General features: G+C 39.8%; 1 protein-coding gene across 1 annotated transcript in view; it reads left to right on the forward strand.

Moving 5' to 3' along the window:
* Positions 1-23,893, forward strand: part of LOC149170664 (1-acyl-sn-glycerol-3-phosphate acyltransferase PLS1-like) — a 147,393-nt gene that overhangs the window by 104,158 nt on the left and 19,342 nt on the right. The window contains exons 3-5 of the mRNA XM_089423973.1: positions 4,701-4,740; positions 4,867-4,940; positions 5,156-5,215. Of these exons, the coding sequence (XP_089280099.1) occupies positions 4,701-4,740; positions 4,867-4,940; positions 5,156-5,215 (174 nt within the window). The remainder of the gene's footprint in view (positions 1-4,700; positions 4,741-4,866; positions 4,941-5,155; positions 5,216-23,893) is intronic.

Genomic DNA, 23,893 nt, shown 5'->3' on the forward strand with positions numbered 1-23,893 from the left:
ACATTGGCTGCCAAAATGGATTGGTTTTTGTGATGCTGAGAGGTAAGTCGCTCCAAAAAATACACCTCCCCATGACTCTATCTGCTTCTTGCTTCTCCTTTTTTTTAACAAGCGATTTTATGCCAGGTTGTGCTCCAGCTCCTGTTCGTGGAACAAAAAATGAGTGCACACTAGCAGTAGCACTAGCATGTGATGGTGTGCCAGTTGTGGAGCCCCTCCCACTAGGGCCAGTAGGGCCACTACCCTCAACACCAAAATCAGGAGAAGATATCCCGAAAGATCTACCTGCACGTTCAGCTTTGTTTCTTTTCGCCTCTTCCTTCTTTCTGTCCTTTTCTTCAATTGCCTCAAGAGCTTTTTGTATAAGCTCCGGACTAGAAACTGTACAAATGCCAACATCATGTCCAGTGAGTCTAGCAAGATGGTATTTCAGTCGTGTAACCCCACCTGTCATCTTGGTCCCACACAATTTGCATGCAAGATATGCACGATTTGTCCCACCATCAGGGATCCCATACTCCCAAAATGGGTCCAAGGTTTTTGGCATATTTGTATTTTGTAGTGGGCTAACTCAAAAGGAAACCTACAACACCAAAAAAAATTTGGAATTAGTAACTTAATAAGTAATACGAAATTACAAATAAGTTAATAACCACATCATTTTACAAAACAACATCCTTATCTCTTAGATCAGTGGAGGAAAGAAATTTTATTTCTGATACAGCCTAAATATTTCTGATAATGTAGCAAAAAAAGGAAAGAACTTTTTTTGTTTAGCTTAAAGAGACAACAGACTTGGCCCTGGGATAATTGGCAATGAATGGTCTTCAAGAAGCAGCACAAACAGTACTCAAGAGTCAAAACCTTCCACAAGGCGGCAACATGTTTAATATGGCATCGAGACATGCCAGCTGTGTCATATAGGGTTCCTTCATTCATAGCCTACAGGCACACATTGGCCCTCCTTATCCATACCCTTTAAAACATATACATTAGGTCAACCCTCCAAGTTTTCTTCACATATAGGTTGGCTGAGTTATGTAGGAGCATTTTTCATCATTCCACATCTATATATAAGCCTCAAACACCATCTTCAAACTCGCATTTAGTGCTTCTTTACCAAGCTTTGAGGTGGGATCACTCCACTGGTCACATTACAGGTTGCTGTGTGAAAATGTATATGCTTAACAAAATACCCAAGCGATCAATTCATTGTCTTCAGTCTGGTTAGAGAAGGCTCGGACTGATCTACTGTTTCCAACTTTCCCTCGATACTGGATCAGTGAACTGTTGGACACTGATGCAATACAAATGTCAAATCCTGAGCCATTATAATTTATTAATTTATGATTACTCTGTCCCAGTGCATACTCATAAGGTTCAGAATCCAGATTCAATAGTAAAGTTCTGCAAACATTTATAACAGAGTTGCACAACCTTAGAAATCATGTTTCCCAGAATCACTTTTTTATTTGTTTATCGTTGTCTGTTAAATTATTTTCATCTATTTTTGTTTTTAAATATTTGTGCTCATTCATTGTGCACAGGGTATCACTATTAAGCAACTTGACAGACAAGAATGTAATGCGAGGAAACAGAAATTTGTGCTAAATGGCAATGTATTATTAAAAGAGATGAGTTGCAGTCTCATTTTGGTATTGATAATGCCATCAATATAAATAACCTCAAGCTCGATGAGCCCCCCTTGCTGGAAGATGAAGTCTCTGTGTGTCACCTGGCTTCTTAATCGTTTAGAGTACGGATACCATTGGAGCAGTCATGCTACAGTCTACTATTTAATGGCATTCAAATTTTGAAGATGAGATCATACCTGTTCTTGGCACTTGCAATAATGGCTTCAAACCCTCCTTCGCAGCAACCACGTTCCGTCTCCAGCTCTCAGAAAAACAAAATGACGTGAAAAAACCAATGTTGTTAAAAGCGCGATCGGGATTAAATCGGCGCGGGGAACGAATCGGAAAAAATCGAAAAAATCGGGAAAAAATCGGAAAAAAGCGGGAAAAAATCGTTTGGTACAAAAATATTCATTTTTTTTCAATTTTTTTAATATCTAAACCATCTACAACATAAAATAAATACATTGACACATAAATATGATAAAAAAACTAATATATAAGATGTTTAATATCATTTCTAGCGCTAAAATCACACATAACATTGAATCATGTCCTAAATAGTAAGTCCTGACTCCTGAGTCCCAACTCAGCCTCAAAATATCAACAAAAAATATGATAATGTATCTCATCATGTCATAATGTCATATACAATAAAATGAAAGTCTAATCCTATTGATTTCCTCTGCCCCTCTTGCGAGAAAATGCCACAGCTTTCCCTTTCCCTCTAGATGTAGATGCTGGTGCCCGTGCAGGTGGAAATGGCAGTGAAATCTGATGTGCTCTAGACGTTGAAGAACTAGAAGTAGGAGCTATAGGAGGTAGACCACGTCCTCTACTGGTGGCAGGGGTAGCCCGGGCAGGTGGTATCACCTGGAAACATTACAATCTCCCAATCCTGAAATCCTGAAAAACTGATAAGTTTGCTGAATTTTAAATGAAATCTAAAATTCTACTTTCTCCATATGAAATCCAATGAGGCTGGAACCACTCTCAAACATCCTGAGTCATTTCATGGTAATGTTAAAAATTTAAGTAAAAGGATGAAAATGAAGATTAAGGAGAATGTCATTTTTACTTTAAGAATTTAACATTACCATGAATAGCATATCCATACTAGGTCCTAGACTTGATCATTAAGCTACCCCACTCAAAAATTATTTGTTTCTTTCAAAAAACATTGCATGAAAAAACCCAAAAAAAGTTATAAAACTATGCTGTCCTGAGCCCCCACGATTTTTTCGTTAAAAATCGCGTTTTTTTTCGAAAAAATCGCGATTTTTTGAAAAAAGCGCGATTTTTTCAGTAAAAATCGGCAAAAAAAAAGTAGGCGATTTTTTCGTATAAAAATCGCGATTTGATCGGCAAGGTGAAAAAATCGCGATTTTAACAACACTGGAAAAAACCCAAAAATCAATTTATACAGGCCGCGCGGACTGATTTCAACCTCACCGGCGATATTTTCAGTCGTCGCGCGATATTTTCCGAGATATCGCCGAAATATCGTAAATCGCGCGAGATTTTGAAAACCGGAAAATATCGCGATATTTTGGCGGCGATATTTCGGCTCGCCGAAAATATGGCGATATTTCTGAATATCGCCGATATTTCGGCGATATTATCAACACTGATTTAAATGAAAGATGCCTTTGTAGATCCCCATGGACTGTTATTCAACTTTGCCACTCTGATACCATTGCTGTATATTTTCAAGACTTGAAACATATCGGGGAAAGTCTGTGTGACACTAGATAACCGGATTCGTCGTATAGGCCCCACGAATCCTGAATCCATCGTGTCCGACATGATTCTCTTGAGATTCGTGTCCAAAAACCATGACACGTCGTGTCCTATTTTGACATGTCGAATCCAACTGTGTGTCATGATTTTGGCAGCGTGTCCTGTTTTCCAGGACTCGTTAGGTGGCAAAAGTGACCTGCACGGGTATGAAAGGTTGCATTTGGTCATTACAGCCACGCATATTTTCATTTGGCAAGCGTTTTGGCAACTTAATGATCAAGTCTAGGCCCTAGTATTGATATGCTATTCATGGTAATGTTAAATTCTTAAAGTAAAAGTGACATTCTCCTAGAGAATGTCACTTTACTTAAATTTTTAACATTACCATGAAATGACTCAGGATGTTTGAGAGTGGTTCCGGCCTCATTGGATTTCATATGGAGAAAGTAGAATTTTAGATTTCATTCAAAATCCAGCAGACTTGTTAGTTTTTCAGGATTTTAGGTTTGGGGGATTGCAATGTTTCCATTGAATTTTGTCATGTATTAGGGTATGGAACTCGTATTTAATCAAGAGCACCAATCCCTCTATGTATCTTGATGTTAGTGACATTGGTTGTCGAACTCCTGTATCATGACCCTCCTAAAAATGTACACATCACTCAAACAAAATCTTGACTTGACATGTTATGCTTGTTCTATATTATGTTAAAGGGTGATATTAATGACAAAGATCCCTATAAAGATACAGAGGTAATGACAAAGATACCTCTGGATATTAATGCTTAGAGGGTGATATTAATGACAAAGATCCTGATTTTCCAACAAGACTAAAAAATTAGACATTGCTCGTGGTGGCAAGAGGGCCAAGCATAAGAAATAGATAATAGATTGACATGTATTTGAATTTTGTATGTACTATGCATGCTAATAGCTATAGATGAAGATCTATATTTGAAATCAATAAATTTGTATCATTAATTAAAATTTGTGTAAGAAATATCTAATTTTTAATATATATATATATATATATTTTAATAAAATAATATAACGAATCCTACGTGTCTTGTTCTGGGGGGTCAATGTGTCCGAATCCGACACCACGAATCCCGAATCCTACGAATCCCGAATCTCCGTGTCAGGTGACTTAGGTGTGACAAATTCTGCAATATAGCTGCTGGCTCAAAATGATCTAGTTTACAAACTGTTGACCTGAAAAGCAAGAAATGAGTGAAGTTTTTTTAGTGCACAGATGTTCATGTGATTGTGTATTATAATTCTTTTTAATTTTACTTTATAAATAATGCTAAGATATTTGTCATTGCAGATTTGTGTCTATACAGACCCTAATACATGGCAGCTCATGGGTAAGTAGTAAATGCCATTGTTGACTCTTTTCAGTGTCAAAGACATCATGTCTAAATTATATTTGTACTTTATTTTGAGGGTTTTTTGGTTATAAACCTATCCTGATTTGATATATTTATGTGCAGGAAAAGAACATGCACTATTGATTTGCAATCATCGTAGTGACATAGATTGGCTTGTGGGTTGGGTTTTAGCTCAGGTTTGACATTGAGTCCTGTTATTAAGAAGGTTCAATTTGATCTTTGTGAAGTCTAAGGAAGTAGTCAAGTTTCCTGGTTTAGCATTTATATGGATTGTGAGTTCATATATTATATGTTGTCCTTCTGTTTCAAAAGCCACTTTCGGTTTGTGGCACTTCAATTTTTAATAGCGGAACAGTTCTTGATGTTAGTTGAATTGTTTATGTTGCTGCAGTACTTTGGTTGCCTTGGGAGTGCACGTGCTATCATGAAAAAGTCCACAAAGTTTCTTCCGGTGAGTACTTGAATGGATGACAATATTGAAATGTATACTTCATGTCATATGAAACATATCAATACTATTAAAATCTAAAACGTGTGAATACATGATTAATAAAACCTGTCTTCTACTTTTGTAGTCTGTTCTTATTTTCTACTAATCCCTGCTTGGTCATGGTGAATGGGTGTACTATTCTTCAGTTCGAAGGCTTTGCTGTTAACATGTGTTATATGGTAATTATATTTTATAAACAATAAGGTCTTGTTCAAATGGTTTATATATGTAGATTGTTGGCTTTCAGTTGGCACTTTCGTATGTAGCCATTCACTCAAGCTGTTTCTTAGACTAGTTTATGCGGCAGTTAAATGTCAGGCTTTGTTGAATTCAATTTTTGATGGAGTGTATAGGAGGTATCATAAAGACGTAATACTAGAAAATTATCCCAAAATTGAGATTCATACAAATAACTCATGTACAGTATGATGCATAATAAAGATGTGTTTGCATACAGAACGTCAGCTTCTATCTTCTCCATCTGCCTTATCATTCCCAATTCTCATCTTTCCAATTTTTCAATATTTTAATTAGGCAGTTTACGCCTTAATCTGCATATTTCACGAATGCTCTTTGCTCTTTGTACAGTGTCTTGACTCTTGGTCAGCTTCCATTCTATTGATTTGGGGTAGCATCGGATGTGCTCTAGCCACGAAAATTGGTGGACAGGCTAAAGCACATGAGATATCCAATACCCAGAAATGGTTTGGGCAGATTTTAAACAATTTGGGAGATATTAAAATAATTAATATTTTTAATGGAGTCCCCAAGTCCCTAAGTCTAAACTTAGGGAAAATAAAATATCAATGTGAATTAATATGAAACTGTGTTATAAGGGTCCAAAAGTCATGGATCAAGCCAAAGTTAATCTTAGTCGTTGATTAGGGACTTAATCTCGACCGTTGAATTGTCAAGGTTTGCTGACGAAATTGAGTGAAGTGATCTGAGTTGCAGCTGAGGGGCAGTGAATACAGAAACAGAGAGGCAAAGAGAGTACCAGAGCAGCAACACAGAAGCCGAGATAGAGGGACGCAGAGCTAGTTAGGGCCCACGTAGAGGCAGCCAGGAGTTGCGCATTGCTTGAGAGAGCCAACGTAGGTGACGAAGAGCCTCTAGAGGCTGACATAGGGGAAGGAGGGGTGACGCTGGGCTGATGTTGAGCCAGAGAGAGGCTGACGCAGTCCCTAGAGGCAGACACTGGGATTTCCGTGGGGCAGATTGGAGCTGAGAGCTGCTGGATTGGTCATTCGAGGTTTTAGACAGAATATCTGCTTCCGAGTAGAGAGGTACTACTGCCGAGATTATTCTCTGTTGGGTGAGCTGGTTTTGGCATCCAAATTGTATTCAGAAACTGCATAATAATAAAACCCTCAAATCGCTGCACCGGTTTTCCCGCATTGGGTTTTTTCAGGGACATTGGTCCAAAAATAACTTTCACTTGTTTGCTTGTTTTTCCTTCAATTGATGATTTGTAATGTGTTGAGCATGTACTTGTATTTATTTCCAGTATTTACATGGTAAATAACTTGTTAATTAATAGAACAAGTAGGCAGGAATAAAGCAGTAAAGTACATGAAAGTTTCTAACAGTTAAGCCTGGAAATTTCAACACATTCTGTTCTATCCAGATAAATGGCAGGTTTTAAATTCTTTTCCCTGGAACAAGAACTACATTATGTGATCAAAGTTGGTGCAAGATTAAAAGAAAAATGGTCAGAACTTCTGAATACATTAATGGCCAAGTTGGTACGTTGGTGCAGGGATGGGTGTGAGGGTACATGGAGATTCATCACAAAAAATTTAGAAATGTTAAAAAAACCAAAATTGATCTAAAACAGTAAAATATAAAACATAACATAATATGATTATTGACCAGTGCAATAATAAGATTGAAGTCAGTTAGAGGATTGGTTGACATGATGTAAGAATGAAATAAAATATAAACTCAAATTTAAACATGAAAAATTGTTTCTGGCCTTGGTCCACTGAGGAAAAATGGTTTTAACTGCCTCCTGCTGCTGCCACATTCAATATTTACTTCTGTTGTTGCTGTCAACATTTTTATGTTGTGAGTTTTTGAAGGGGACGACTCTTCTAACGTGGCATTTTCCCTGATTTTGGGTTTTATGGTGTGGGGATGCCCCCAGTGGTTGGGGATGTTTCCTTGCTTGTTCTCTTTTGGACAAGAACATATTTATTGTTAAATTGGTTAAAGTGATGATTTGGGGTAGCATCGGATGTGCTTTAGCCATGAAAATTGGTGGAGAGGCTAAAGCACATGAGATCTCCAAGACCCATAAATGGTTTGGGGAAATTCCACCTGGTTAGAGAGATATTAAAATAATTAATATTTTTAATAGAGTTCCTAAGTTTAAACTTAGGAAAATAAAAATATTAATGGGTATTAATATAAAACTGGGTGAGAATGTTCTAAATGACAAGGATCAAGTCAAATTTAATCTTAGCCGTTGATTATAAATTTAATCTCGGCCGTTGAAGACTTAACAAAAAAGTATAAGAGGAGGCTTGAGGGTTAGTGGGAGATACACCAAGATTGATCAGTCAGTTCGATTTTCTGGAGTGGGGTTTGCTGAGAAAATTCGAACAAGTGATCTGAGTTGCAGCGATGGGCAGTGAGTGCATAGCAGAGAGGCAGAGATAGTGCTGAAGGGCCAGCGTAGTGATTGAGGAGGCTACGCAGAGCCAACAGAAGCCACGCAGAGGGCTAGAGAGATTGCGCAGAGGCTAGCAGGGCCTGCGTGGGTGACGCAGAAGGGCAGAGAGCCAGCGTAGAGCAGCAAACGACTGACGCAATGGGTTCTAGAGCTACGCAGAGGCTAGGAAGGCTGACGCAGAGCCTCAAAGAAGCGTTGGAAGGATTTTTGTGGAGCAGACTTGTTGAATATCTGTTTCCGAAGAGAGGTATTACTACCAGATAGATACATATGATGGGTGACCTAGTTTGGCACCCTAGTTGTACTCAATAAAGCTGCTTAATAATAAAACCCTCATAACTGCTGCACCAGTTTTCCCAAGTTGGGTTTTTCCGGGGACAATTGTCCAAAAATAACAGTGTCCCTTGTGTGTTTGTCTGTTATTTCAGTTGATGATATGTAGATGAGTTGAGACTACATTTGTGTTTATTTTCAGTATTTATATGGTTAAATAACTTGTTAAGGAATAAATAAGTAGGTGAAATAAACCAGATAATGCAGTAGGAATTTTTGATGTGTTAGATTCAGAAAAATCAACATGGTATCAGATGATTGCAGATCACAGGAGGACTGAAGGCACTAGCGTAATTAGAAGTATCTGCAATAGTAGCAGCTGTCCCAAGAGACAGAGCTGCACCTAAGCAAAAAGCAGCAGAGAAGGAGTGACACAGAGGGCCCGCATCATCATTTCGTGCTAAAGAGAGGGCCAACACGAAAGCAGACAGATGCAGAAGAGGCTCACGAAGAGCCACGTCATCCTACAGGTAGGCTTGACGTAGTTGGCCAGAGGAGTGATTCAGCCTTTGCCGAGATTGCGTAGAGCTAAGAGGGTCAGTTTCTTCAGCTGGTGGGGCCTAGGGCGCTGTGGGCATATTATGGATTGGGAAGCTGGTGGGGTGCTGTTGTTGTCGAAGCAGAATAGTACCTAATGGGACAAAACCAAGGTAGAGGGAGCCGATGCCTTGAGGAATTTCTAGCCAAGGAATCTAGATCCAAGTTGCAATTGCAAAGAGGATCGGAGAGGAGCAATTCGATAGTTGGCAAGAAAATTTCTAGTAGGGAAATCGAGACTCAGAGGGAGTCTAGGAGAGAACTTCCAAGAGGGAAGTCAAGACTCAGAGGGAGTCGAGAAGAAGAGCGGAGATGGCAATGAACGGATTGAGGGATCAGGACAAGTTGGATGGGGCCTCCAACTTTGTCATCTGGAAGGCCAGGATCTTGTCTATTCTGGATAGACATCGCATCAAGGGCTTTGCCTTGAGAACTGTGGCTATCCCAGTTGACCCAGCTGATAATGAAAGGTATGAGGATGCAATGGCCAAGGCAAAGTGCATAATCCTTGATGAGGTCAAGGATCATGTAGTACAACGCATTGTCAAGAAGACCACGACAAAGGAGATGTGGGATTCCTTGATGACATTGTATCAGGGAACTTCCGTGCATAGGAAGATGCTACTAGAGAATCAACTACGGTCGTATTAGATGCAAAAGGGGGAGCTAATAGATCTATACCTCAGCAGGTTGCAGGGGATCCGGGACCAACTTACTTCCATAGGGGCCATGTTGGGTCAGGAGTTCATGGTGAGGACGCCCCTGAATGCAGTCTCCGAGGATTGGAAGACATTTGTCCAAAGCATTTTGGGCAGAGTAACTCTTCCAGGATGGGAAGAGATGTGGGCAGCTCTTCGCCAAGAAGAGATCAGACGACTGACCAAGGCGGGGAGTAGCAACAAAGGAGGTCGAATCAAGAAAGAGGAGGAGGAGGATGCGGCTCTGGCATCTGTGGGACAACAAGGGAAGAGGAAGAAGAAGGACATCTCCAAGGTGAAGTGCTTCCATTGTGGGGAGCTGGGTCATTATGCAACCTAGTGTCCTAGGAAGAAGAATAAGGGAGAGGCTTCTGACTCCAAGGCAGCTCCGGCTAAGGCAGAGAAAGAAGTCGAGACAGATGACGATTGTGCCATGAGTGCTCATGCACCTCTAGAGAAGAGGTGGGGAGACATCGAGCTGTAGTCAGGAGGACTACAGAAGATGAGGGGCAAGATCCTTGAGGTACCCAAACTCTTGGATCATATCCGACTATGGGAGCCCCGAGAGACAGTAGCAAGATGATAAATGTCGGTAGAAGCAAGATACGAATGGAGCGGCAAGGCAGTGCTAGAGTGCAGTGGTATCTGGCAGCGCAGTGAAGGTTGCAATAGTGCGAGAGGAACAAAGGTGGTCGCAGCAGTGCAGAAAGGCACAAAGACGGTTGTAGCAGTGCGAGAGGTACAGAGATGTTGCAGCAGCACAACATTAGGGGGCTTCTAGCCTGACAAGGATGTCAGTAGTTGGTTAGATCAGTTACTTACTTCTCAGTAACTGAGTTGAAGTGTAACAACTAGCAGTGGTAGTGCTATGCGCAGCATGATGAAAGCGAACTGCAGTGCAGATGTAGTGTTGGGAGGAAGGACTAGCAGTAGCACAGATGCAGACGGAGCTGCAGTACAAATGTAGCAGTGGCAGTGGCAGAGCCATGGGTAGCAGTACAGGAGGCAGCAGTGCAGAGGATATTGGGCAGTAGGCCAAGCATCAACATAAGTACCGGTGTCGGATGATCAGGGTGATGTTCAGTGGTGGAGCATTACTAGAGTACATTCGTCACTAAGAGGGAGTGTTGATTTGGGGTAGCATTGGATGTGCTCTAGACATGAAAATTGGTGGAGAGGCTAAAGCACATGAGATCTCCAAGACCCAGAAATGGTTTGGAGAAATTCCACCCGGTTAGAGAGATATTAAAATAATTAATATTTTTAATGGAGTTCCTAAGTCTAAACTTAGGAAAATTAAAATATTAATATGTATTAATATAAAACTGGGTGAGAATGTTCTAAATGACATGGATCAAGCCAAATTTGATCATAGCCGTTGATTAGATATTTAATCTCGGCCGTTGAAGACTCAACATAAAAAGTATAAGAGGAGGCTTGAGGGTCAGTTGGAGATACACCAAGATCGATCAGTCAGTTCGATTTTCTGGTGTGGGGTTTGTTGAGAAAATTTGAACAAGTGATCTGAGTTGCAGCGAGGGGCAATGAGTGCATAGTAGAGAGGCAGAGATAGTGTCGGAGGGCCAACGTAGTGATTGAGGAGGCTACGCAGAGCCAACAGGAGCCACGAGAGGGCTAGAGAGATTGCACAGAGGCTAGTAAGGTCTGCGTGGGTGACGCAGAAGGCCGGAGAGCCAGCATAAAGCAACAAAGGGTTGACATAGGGGATTCCAGAGCTACGCAGAGGCCTGGAGGGCTGATGCAGAGCCTTAGAGAAGTGTTGGAAGGATTTTTGTGGAGCAGACTTGCTGAATATCTGCTTTCGAAGAGAGGTATTATTGCCAGATAGATATCTCTGTTGGGTGAGCTAGTTTGGCACCCTAGTTGTACTCAAGAAAGCTGCTTAATAATAAAACCCTCAGAACTGCTGCACCGATTTTCCCAAGTTGGGTTTTTCCGGGGACGATTGTCCAAAAATAACGGTGTCCCTTGTGTGTTTGTCTGTTATTTCAGTTGATGATCTGTAGATGAGTTGAGACTGCATTTGTGTTTATTTTCAGTATTTATATGGTTAAATAACTTGTTAAGGAATAAACAAGTAGGTGAAATAAACCAGATAATGCAGTAGGAATTTCTGATGTGTTAGATTCAGAAAAATCAATATAAAGGTCACAAAATTGTTCTTGGAATTGTTTTTTCATTCTCAAAGCTTTGAATGAATATAAATGGGGAACTGTGACCATAGTTGAAAATATATTACTGTTCTTGTTGTCAACATGACACATCTCCCAATTTTGGGTTTTGTAGCATGGGGATGTCACTTGCCAAGCAAGTGGATGTCCCTGGATGTTGGGGACATTTCCCTACCTTCCCTAGTTGGGAGGGATGTTTCCTGGGGATGGGGACATGTCCCTTGGAAACATAGGTCAGAGGACACTAAAACTTGCTTTTGGAATTGTTGATTGCATTCTCAAAACTTTGAGTGAAAGTACATAGGGAGCTCCTTTTAAGTAGAAAAAGAAAACATCACATGGTACTGTTAATTGGCTTCTCCTAATAATAAAGAATCTTACATGCAATTTATTATATATTGATATTTGGCAGTTACTAAATTTGTTCCTTAATTATGCCTTTGAGGTGGAAATGTGTAGTTTGGACTATGATTATGCTTCATATTCATGGTGCAGCTTCAGAAGCACAGGGATATGAAGATTATATGATATAAGTGAGGAACAATGGAGAATTTAAACTTTGAAATTTAAATTAAAAAGTTAAAACTTATTAACAAATTTTTAGACTCGACAAAGGAATCGACAAGAAAAGGATGCAAGGGATGTTTCTAGATATCACTCTTTTGGATGGGTCTGAAATGATCGATAACCATTTTGTTGATGGTTCTCTTCTTTTGGTGCACTTGGATCAGGGCTCGGTGGGAGCTATTAGGGGTTGCTCAGATACTTTCTATAGTGTGTATGGGGTAGTGGTCAATGAATGGAAAGCATAGTATTGGTTGTTTGGGCTTGAGGATTCTCGAACTTGGATTTTGTGTTTATGGAATTTGGTCATCCCCAGACTGATTGTTGGCCATCTTGGGATACCATCTTGTGTTGAAGGAAATGTAACTAGGTTCGGTCTTTATAAATATACTTTTGATATTTGTATTTATTCAAAAAAAGAAATATTATTTTTATAATATATGTCAATGAGTTTCTTGCTCATTGAAATAGGTCTAGCACATGTTAAAGTGCTATAGGTGAGTCAAATAGTATAAAGAAAATGTCAAAGACCCTTAAGGGCATGTTACACCATGTATATATTTGTATAAGAATCAAAGAATGTCTCTCCAAGTAAATTCAAAGTCCTCTCCATGCAACGATGTCATCAAAAGAGAAAAACTGATGCAAAGGAAGTCAAATCGGCCTAAGGGAGGGACAATCCTCTATATATAGAGGCTCTCCACTCCAACAAAATTATAATCACCTCTGAAATCAGCGAGCAAGTGAAGTCAAATAAAAGGTGGAAAAGTCGAGTTTAAAGGAGCCTCTAGTGCAGCGAAGAAGGAGGAGACATAACCGAAGTCTAAAGGACTGTTTTAGGGTGAATTGCAGTCACACGTGCGAGGAAAAGGAGGGTTGTTTGCGGTCACTACAGCAGCAACATCAAAGTTGCTCATCTCTCATTGTTTGGGCTAGAAACTAAGGCCTATAAGGCCTCCCACTATAGCGAAGAAGAGACTCTCTCAAGCGAAGAAGAAAAGGGTCAAAACCTAAGGGAAACCTCCCACATGTGCAAAAAACTAGGGCTGCAGTGCTGTCACATCAAGTCTGCAACTTCACATTAAGAAGGAGCTCGGTTGGTTAAGAGAAGGAAGACATCATCTTATGTGAAAGAGTTCACTAAGGATCAAGGAGAAATATATCTTCTAGAACTAAGCATGACAAGGTCTATCACCAGTCGTCGAAAGAAGTAGGAGGACGAAGTGCCGAGAAAACAAAGTGCAAGAAGAAGGAAGGACTTGACTTGTGCTTGGAGGATATTTTTGTCAAGGGTCTAGGGCTTGGCATTGACCAATAAGAAGCTTCAATAAGAGAAACTTATTAAAGGGTTTTCCTCTCGAGAGAAGAGAGGTTTTGGCCTTGGTAGAGAGCCAACATCTTGTGTTCTTGTTCTTATCTTTTTGGTAGCAGTTTGATGAAGTACACACACATGCATTAATAATAATAAGAAGAAGATTAAGCTAACAAGAAAAAGTAAAAAGACTCGACAAATTGTTATCAAGTCAAGAATAATCACACTACATAGAATTGCCCTAGATTCTTCAACATCTTTTACCAGTCTTTCGGTTGTTGATATGTGGAACTAGTGTCTAGAATTGCAGCCAAGATTTTTCTTTGTAAGTGTAAGGATATTCCCTTGGGCAGTAATCTTACAATGGTCACCGGTAATCTTACAGTTGTCTTTTGCATTCTCCAAGCCTCTCACATGTACCATGTCTTTTACTGGCTCTTGAGCAAGGCGTAATTCAAGAGATTGAAGTAGATCCTTAGGTTCTTTCTTTGGTCCAAGTATGGTGGTGAGTGAGCTCCTTGTAACAAACAAAGTTTGTATACTTCAACGGTATGCTTTGATACCAATGTTACGAACAAAGTTCGTATACTTAGAGGAATGCTCTGATACCAATGTAACGAACAAGGTTCATATACACAGTGTAATACTTAGAATATCTGGTATATAAGAATGTCCATCATGGAATATATAATATATTATATAAGAATATTTGAATACATGTGAGATTATTACAAATGAGGGTGAGGCCCTGTTGAAGAAAGTGTAACTAGGTTTGGTCTTCATGACATTGTAATTATGTTTTATGTAAAAATATATTTATTGTATTCCTTGCATCATGGGTTTCATGAGCAAGAAGTGTCATTCATAGGTCAAAGACTTCTTCTTGATGTCTTTAGGATTTGTCATAATTAAAGAGCTCGTCTAGAGCCTATGTTCAATGTATACAAAAGTGTCTAACAACCCTCCAAATGACAAGCACAATCCTCTTCACGTCGGCCAACAAATCGAATTAAACTCACTCATGTCGGCCTGCATAATAAGGTGACACATCTCTTCACGAATACAAGTTGGCTTATATACAAGACAAACCACTATATATATGCGGCTAGAGTCACAGAGAGACAAAACTTCGCATAAGCCTTTGTAACTTTGGATATCTCTGAAATCTCGCTATTAATTACAGTGAAATCTTCGTATACCCCTATGAAATCTCGGACAAGTAAAGTACAGGAACTTGGACAAGCATAATAGAACAGGAAGCTCAGATGAAGACAATATTACAGTGTTTCGGTTGGAGAAGGAGTCTATATTTTTCGGATGGATATTACAAGGGTGCACACTCTCACAGTCTCGACATAATAAGGAGCAGTGATGTATTCTCGGCATAACTGTGACAAGGCAAATTTCGGTGCAAGGAGAATATAGTTATAGTCTCGTTGATGAAGGTGATTTCAGGATCACACAATAGCACACATAGTCTCGGCATAATCATGATGAGAAGGTCTCAAAGTAACACACTTTGTCTCAACGATGCAACTATGAAACAATCATGATTTCGGTGGATTTAGGTACAGATCTCGTTCATATATATGAAGATCTCGTTGGTATGGTGAAGACCTCGATGAAGGTGCAACAATGGTGTTGCAGCAGTGATGAAGATCTTGATGAAGGTGCAGTCATGGTGCAACAACAATGAAGATCTCCTTAGTGCAGAAGTGATGGCTTCAGTGGTGCAACAATCGTGATCTCAACAGTGACAAAGAAGTGGATTGGTGTCTTGGTCTTGGAGTGGCTTGATAGGTCAAGGGTCATGGTCTTGGTATTCGTCAATTGGAATCTCTATAAAAGGAATTTTTGTGTGGGTTTTCCTCTCCAAGAGGGAGAGGTTTTGGCCCTGGTAGAAAGCCAACATTGTGTGTTCTTGTCTCTTTGTTTTGGTAACTATTTGATTAAGTAAGAAATACACACACTAATGATATCAAGAAAAATTGTGCTAATAAACTAAAGATAAAATACCTCACAAATAGTTATCATGCTAAGAAGAATATCATTAACTATAATTGCCCTAGATTCTTCAACAAGGCCTGGTTATATACCCTAGGCAGATACCTCTTCCCCAATGGTCATGTCCTTAGGGACATACCTCTTCATTAATTAATTACTAGCTAATTAATCATTATTTATTATTATTATTGTTTACATTATTTGTATTATTTTCTATATATTTTATTCATAAAATTGCCTTCCTCTTCAAAAAACTTTGCCCTCAAAGCTTATTTCTAACAAGGCGTGTCATCTTTTTTTTGTCTTGTAAACTATTTGCATATTTCGGTATTTTTTGAGTTGTCATCTTTGTTGACACAAGATGATAAGATCTTTGGAGTGATAAATAAAATTGCCGAACTGAGAAGGGATCTGACCATCCTAAGTTAATCTTTTGTGGAATCTTGCGGTGACTGGAAACTTGTGATGAATTGTTATCACATGAGTGGATTGTACAAACTTCAGTATTCCTTGGAACATAAGTTTGTTGTTTATGTTCTGAGTGATATTGATAAGTAGATTGATTGAGAAGTCTGCTCTTGTGATTCAAATGTTGATAAGGAGTTCTTCTGTTTTGACTTTCTCTTATCATGTGTGTGGCAATTTCTTGATTTACTTCAGGTACCGATGTTGCTGAATTGGTTACAAAATATTCACTTGGAATTTCTATTGTCTGAATTGCAACATCTGAATATGTTTTTCCTTCAATTGGTTTGTCATTTTCTTGAGTTGTGATATTGATTGGGTTGGTGTTCGTATTCTTTTCTTCAACGTGGAATGAAGACTGCTACACTTGTTCCGTAATAAATTCTTCTGATTTGTTGTTCAATGATTTCTTATCATTTTTGAGTTTCTTAATTTTAGTGAGTAGACTTTGATTATGATTTTTTAGACATAAGAGTTCCTCATTTTTTGAGTCAAATTTATTTTGGCATTCGAGCTTCTCGTCTTTTAAAGTCTTGATTTGTTTTAATAACCTTTGGTTAAGGCCTTTCAAGTGTAAATTTTCCTCTTCTTTTTCTGATAGACTTTCGTTGAGCTTCTTGTAAGAATTTTTTTTTTTCTTGTTCTAACTTGTGCTTCTTAATTTTACACATTTTGACTTGTGCAAGTAGTTTCTGGATATGATCTTTTAAACAATTTTTTTTGTTTGTTTTTATTGGATACGACCTCCTCAAGCTCTTTTTGCTTTTCCGATATTGTGTTTTGATTCTTGAGGCATCAATTTCGTAACATCTTTAAAGTCTTCTGATGAGGGCATTATTGATTCTGACTTCATTGCCATGTCTCGAAATGTGATCGTCTTTCCCTTATGAGAAAACATCAATTTTTTTTCTCTATGTTTAACATGAACTTACCCAATTCTTTAAACCAAGGTCGACCAAGAATTATGTCAACCTCTCTGTCATATATAGTTACTGTTACCCCCACCATTTTGTGGGTGATATCCCAAGGAGATTTTTTTTTCTCCAAGATGGTCCTTAGCTGGCAGCCAACATCCCCTTGCAGCCACCAGCTAGCTCATTGTGCCATTTCTCCACCACCTAAGCCAGCCATGTGGTCCCTCGCCCATCTGCCATGATTGTATGTTTGAAGGTGGGCCTCTCGAACCTAAAGGTATGTCTTGTCATTTGGAAATTGAGTATTGTAGTTTGCTTATCATGGAGACTTCTGGCCATGGATTAATGGGGGGATTCAACGGAAAGAATGGGCTAGGTCTGTGCTTCTGTCCCCTATGTTGATTTGGGGTAGCATCGGATGTGCTCTAGGTCTCAAATTTTGCAGGGAGGCGTGGGCACATGTATTCCAAAGAATCCAGAAAGCGTTTTGGGAAATTTCACCCAGAGACAATTTTATTAAAATAATTAATATTTTTTAGTGGGACCCTAAGTCTAAACTTAGGAAATTAAAAATATTAATGGGTATTAATCTAATTGTGGGTATAACTTCTAGAAGAAGACGAGGATCAAGCTAAAATGATTTTAGCCATTGATTAGCTTTTAATTTGGGACGTTGAATGTCAATGAGAAGATTATTTAAGGGAGCTTGAGGAAAACACACCGAGAGATCAAGAGATCGAATTTATGAAATGAGAAGTTCTCAGGAGGAAGTTTTGATCAAGGAGATTTCTTGCAATTGAGGGGTTGGGATAGCATCCGGAGAGAGATTTTCTTAGCCGAAGAATCATCAGCAGAGAGAGGCAAAGAGTGATCCAATAGCCTAGACACACAGGTTGACACAGGGCCACAAAGGGCCACACAGAGGTAGCGCAGAGGGTGAGAGAGAGTCCGAGATTTTGCTGGGGAGAGTCAGTTTCAGAAGCCGGGAGCCGGGGTGTGAGACCAGGAGGCTGAGAGCAGAGACTCTAGGTAGCAAATCGATCAACAAACTAGGTGACACAGTGCCTAGAGAGGTTGACGCAGGGACTGCGTGAGGACTGCGCAGAGGTAGCGTAGGGCTTGCCAGAGGCACTTCATCCAGGGTCCGGATCAACCAGGATTTTTCTCAGCGATTGTTTGAGGTAATCTCACAAATCTTTCTACCAATATTTCTCTCTGTAACTGAATAACTAGAGAGGTATTCAGAATTTGATACTGCTTAATAATAATAAACCCTCAGATCTACTGCATCGGTTTTCCCGCATTGGGTTTTTCGGGGACATTTATCCAAAAATAACAGTGTCAATTGTGTTGTATTTTCTTTCTTTCACAATCTCTTGTTTTCGCATAATATTTAATTAAGTGAAGGCTGCAGTGTATGTATTACGATATTTGCCGTAGGAAACCGCAAGTAAATTGAATAAAGGAATTTAACAAATAGGAGTAATATCATCAATCGCTGCAGTAGGGATTCCGGTTGTGGAATTTTTACATCCTCGACCCCTTTTAGGAATTAACCTTGGATTCTAGTCCCATGGGATCTCTTTTACTGACCATTAGGTTTCAGGGGTGGTATTTCACGGGAAACCCTGATTTTGGTTGCGTGGTCCCGCTCCCTTATCTGCTCATATTTCCCTCTTTCCATTCATTATCACCCCATCCATCATTTCTTCCACCTGGGTCCACATCCCTCCATCGGGTCCACATAGGGTTAGCTTGCCCCTTCCCCTTGCCCACACCTTGGGTCATGGCCTGGAATGACAACTGAAAAGAAAGTTAAAAGCATATATGGCCACATTCAACAGGAAAAGTACCACAAAATTCAAAAGATGGCCGAGACAAAAACATTAATGTGTGGGCAAAAGCCAATACATGAGCTCTACCCCATCATCATGGCCATCACCTTGGTTCCTACAGGTTCTATGAGCCTTCTTCATCATATCGGAACCCATGATTGTCCCAACCCCTGATGGGCGATGAACTGATCCACCTTAAAAGGGGGAATTCACTGCTATATCTTATACATCATCCTCTAACCCCTTGACCCCTGAGTGGCTAATCGAAGAAAATCATAAAAGGCAAAAGGCATATAAAGAAGGGAAAGGGTTTGGGTCACTCATATCCATTGACTTATCATTCATTAGTGACTCCATACATATCGGGTCTCCTCCCATCAGTGAAAGTCCGTAAATAGAAGAGAGCCTTAGCTGAGGTGACTGTGGGCTAAGACTCCATTTGTTGCCCTTGGCCTAGCATCTGCCCTTTAGGCCCCCTGCTAGTTTGAGTGGTAACAGACACAGTTACAACACAAAATTAAGATATGTACTCATAATGATCTACGATCACTTGTAAACCATTAATTTCATATGTTTTTCCAAAAATATCTATTGTTTCACATACATTGGCATCTGGAATTAATAGTTGATTTGCCAAATTAATATTTATGTAATTTTCGTCATTGCTTGCACTGATAACGATATTAAATTTTTTCCCTTGGTTGTTCCCTTTTAATGCAATTAATCTGTATCTTGGGATTAAAATACCTTTATAGGAAAATCTCCCTTCCTTAGCCATTTTCAATTATTTGGTGATTGTAATAACATGGACAACATTTTTCTCCCCAACCTCTTGAATCGCTTCATCCAAAATTCCAAAAATAAATTCTGATGTCTTCACTCGATCCTTTGCATTTACTGCCTTCAAGAAAAGTACCCCTTGAGAACTGCACATTGATCAATGGGCGATGACACAAATCTGACCAACCATCACTCAAAATTGTGCATCCTATAAGCTTCCAAGGCTCTTTAATCTGAGCCAACTTTCTTGTCACTCTGTCTTTTGTTTTCTTTAGCAAAGTTGTTCTTAAAGCTTCAGATCTGGGAGGAACATAGCCCTTCCCAAAATCAATGGCCTTTTTAATTACATTTTTAAAATATGGACTCCTCGCCACATTAAAGGGGATTGCACATGCATAAAAGAATTCTGCAACAACATCATCAACTTCTTGTTTCTCAATAGGTTTCCAGAATTGGTTTAATGTTTTGGTTCCACCTTTTTTTACTCGAGTAGAACTTGATCCACCAATGGTTGAGATTGAATTAATGGTGTTGGAGGAAGACATGGCAATCTCCCTCTCAATTCGCTGCCTCTTATTTACCCTTTTCTCCTTTTCCATCTTTGAAGTGAAATAGTCTTTCTCCACTATGGCTTTTTGTTCATCAGAGATCTTAGTGCAGTCTTCAACACCTCCTGCATTTCCATTGCTAATACTGAGAAGGTGATCCACTGCTCTAGTTAAAGAGCCAGTGAAATCATGTTCACATAGCTGACATGAAAGATTATTCCCATATTTTTTGACAAAATTCCAAGCTACAACAGTTGATTTTGGGGTTTCCATTGAAATTTGAAGGTTCTGAACCTTTGATTGTTGAACACTGAGGTGAAGGCTTGAAGCCTGAAATGTCTACAATTTTTTTAATCTACCTTTTAATTAGTTTTATATATTTTTTTTTGCAGAATGGAATTATGAAAATTTGAAACTATAATTTATAAAAAAAATTATCAGTTCAAAATTCAGCATGAGCCTCTTTAAACACTGATAAATTGTATTTAATTTTAACTGATAAAAACTAGTAAATTTTATTGAACTGATAAAAAAAAAGTGTATTTAAATTTTTGACTTACCTGGAGGCTGGAACTTGGAAGCTGGAGTCTGGACAATGCACTGTGCAGCTTGTTGGAGGGCCGAGGCTGCTTGAAGGCACATTGCTCTCAGGAGTCATGCTTTGTCAAGACTTAGAAGGCTCACTGCTCTCAGGCTTTGTCAACTTTTAAGGGCAGAGTATTAAGGACAAATTTCCGGCCTGTTGAAGAGGTCGAGATGCAACCTTGTTGAGTCCAAGTCTCAGGCCTATTGATGAGGCCAAGTTGCAGCCCTGTTGAATCCAAGTTCAGGGACTAATGTTGAGGGCGAGTTTTGGTCAGTGTCAGTCTTCAGGACACTGCCACAAGCCACAGCCTGAGATGAGGTCGTCGCCTTTGTCACTTTAGAGAGTCTACTTTGCAATGATGCATAGAACCTCAGATTTCACACAAGCACTAAAAAAGGGACAGATAACAGTGATATAGGCTCTGAGGTGAGTAACGAGTTTAGACACTAAGCTCAAAGCATAAAGCTAGCACCTCAAATCCCGCAAACAATGCTTCAAATCCCTTAGCTCTCTTGACTCAAGTCTCAGACCTATGGTCTAAGTTACAAACCGTTGATGCTGCCACATGCCATGGCCCACAAGCCATCGAAAACGCTGTCGAAAACCTTGAAAACCCGTCTAAAACCCTGAAAACCCGTCGTCGGTCAAAAGCTGTAGCTTGTGTATGAGTTCAAGCCTCACGCTGTGGACTGGTCAGTGGTCACCGATCGCTGCAAACAATGAAACCTAAGTTCTAACCCACGGGCCACTGCAAACAATGAAACCAAAACAACAATGAGACCAAAACAAAACCACGGGGCCCGCAAAATTCATGATTCATTTCTATTTTTTTTTTTAAAACGAAAGAATTGAATTTTAAAACAAATTTGAACGATTTTTAATGATTTTTAACGATTAAGTTCGCCTTGAAATTCGAATTCATTTGAAGTTCGAGTTCGCCATTTTGTTCGGCGAACTTGAACGAATAAATTTGAATTCGTTTGAAGTTTGGCGAATTTCGAATTTTTTCGTTCAAATTTCCCGAACTCGGTGACTAAGGCCGTAATGAGGAGCAGGCTCGGTGGTGACTTCGCATGAGGGGACAGACTTCCTCATGTGCTGCGGCTACCTTCCCTTTCCTCGACCTTAAGACTACTTCCCTTCAACGTGAGAGATCAGACTTGAATTGCGTTTTGGAGAAGCCACACTTAGCCTATAAATAGGCTTGCCCTCTCATCTTATTGAGCCAACGTGAGCCTAGATTAGGCCGACATTTCCTTTGATTAATTAGCTGAGCCGACGTGAATCCATAGCCTTTGAGCAATTTTTCTTGAGTAAATCTGTGGGTACACATTTGAGTATTTCTTTGATGATCTAGAAGGACTTACATTCATTACATTTATAAATAATACATGACTTGTCTTGAGCCCCTTTAATTAGAGAAAAATAATTCTTTTAATGCAAAAATACATTAATGCATAATTTGACATAATGAAGACCGAGCCTAGTTACACTATTTTTCAACAATCCAAGCCCATCAAAGATTGCAAGGAGAACCTAGCCACAGAGTTCGACATGAAGGATTTGGGATGGATGCATTATTTCCTAGGTTGGAAGTTTGGTAGCAGAAGGTTGAAATTTTCCTTGGGCAAGGGAGATACGCTATAGAGATTTTGAAAAGGTTCTGAATGCAAGACCTATGGCTACTCCAGTGGTCACCAACTGGAAGAAAATTGATGCATCCAAAGATAAAGAAGTCGATCCCACCTTGTACAGGCAGCTCATAAGGTCCTTGATGTATCTGGTCAATACCAGTCCAGACATTTGTTACACTGTCAACACCCTCAATCAGTTCATGGTAGAACCAAAGAGGGTGCATTGGGCAGCAGCCAAGCATGTTCTCAGATATATACGAGGAACAGTCGAGCATGGACTGATGTACACCCAAGGCAATGACATCAGATTGAGTGGGTTCACTGACGCAGATAGGGTTGAACGTTCAGTAGATCAGAAAAGTACCACTGGGTACTACTTCAACATTGGATCAGGAATGACCTCATGGTGTAGTAGCAAACAAAAATCCGTGGCTTTGAGCTCAACTGAAGCTGAATATATGGTAGCTAGCACAGCGTTGTGCGAAGCCATATGGGTTAGGAAATTGCTTGTGAATCTATTCATGAGAAAGATGGAAGCGACCAATATTTTGTGTGATAAGTAGAGTTGCATCAAGCTCTATGAGAATCCAGTCTTTCATGATTGGTCGAAGCAGATTGATATCAGGTGTCACTTTATCAGACACTGTGTCCAACGAGGGGCAATATAGTTGAGGTACAACCCAACAGGAGAACAGGTGGTAGACATTCTCACCAAGGCCCTAGGAAGAACAAAGTTTGTTTACTTCAGGGAGAAGATGGGGATGGTGAAGAATCTGTTTCAGTAGTAGAAGCGGATAGTATAAGGAGTTGCAGTGCAACAGTTAGCAGTGGCAGTGCTATGGGCAGCATGATGCAACATATTCAGAGGGAGCTGCGGTACAAATGTAGCAGTGACAGTTACAATGTCATGGGTAGCAATACAGGTTGCAGCAGCGCAGTGGATGAGGGGCAGTTGGCCGATCATCAACAACGCAGAGGACCGATGCCGTGGATCAGTGTGATGCTTCTGTTGGGAAGTATTGCTAGGGCACATTCCTCACTAAGAGGGTGTGATTATTTTGGGTAGCATCGAAGGTGCTCTAGCTCCGAAATTTTGTGGAGGGGCTAGAACACATGAGATCTCCAAGACCCAGAAATCATTTGGAGAAATTCCACCTGGATTAGGAGTTATTAAAATAATTAATATTTTTAATGTGTTCCTAAGTCTAAACTTAGGAAAATAAAAATATTAATGGGTATTAATAAAGATATGGGTGAGAAGGTTCTAAGAGACGAGGATCAAGTTTGTTTTAATCTTAGCCGTTGATTAGAGACTTAATCTTGGCCGTTGATTCATCAACAGGAAAAGTATAAGAGTAGACTTGAGAGTCATTTGGAGACACATTGGGCAAATACTGAGTACCCCGCAGGAAATCGATTCTCAAGAAGAAGGAGTTCCATTCAAGAGGGAGAGTTGCAGGGTTGAGGAAGAGGAGGGCATCAACAGCAGTCAGTGACTGAGGAGGAGGTAACGCAGGGCATTCGAGAGATAGCGCAGAGGGAAGAGCAGGAAGACAAAACCAT

The sequence above is a fragment of the Pinus tabuliformis genome, chromosome 4_2, assembly GCF_031772625.1.
Source record: "Pinus tabuliformis cultivar Carrire ecotype Pingquan chromosome 4_2, CPIR1, whole genome shotgun sequence".
Taxonomy (NCBI): domain Eukaryota; kingdom Viridiplantae; phylum Streptophyta; class Pinopsida; order Pinales; family Pinaceae; genus Pinus; species Pinus tabuliformis.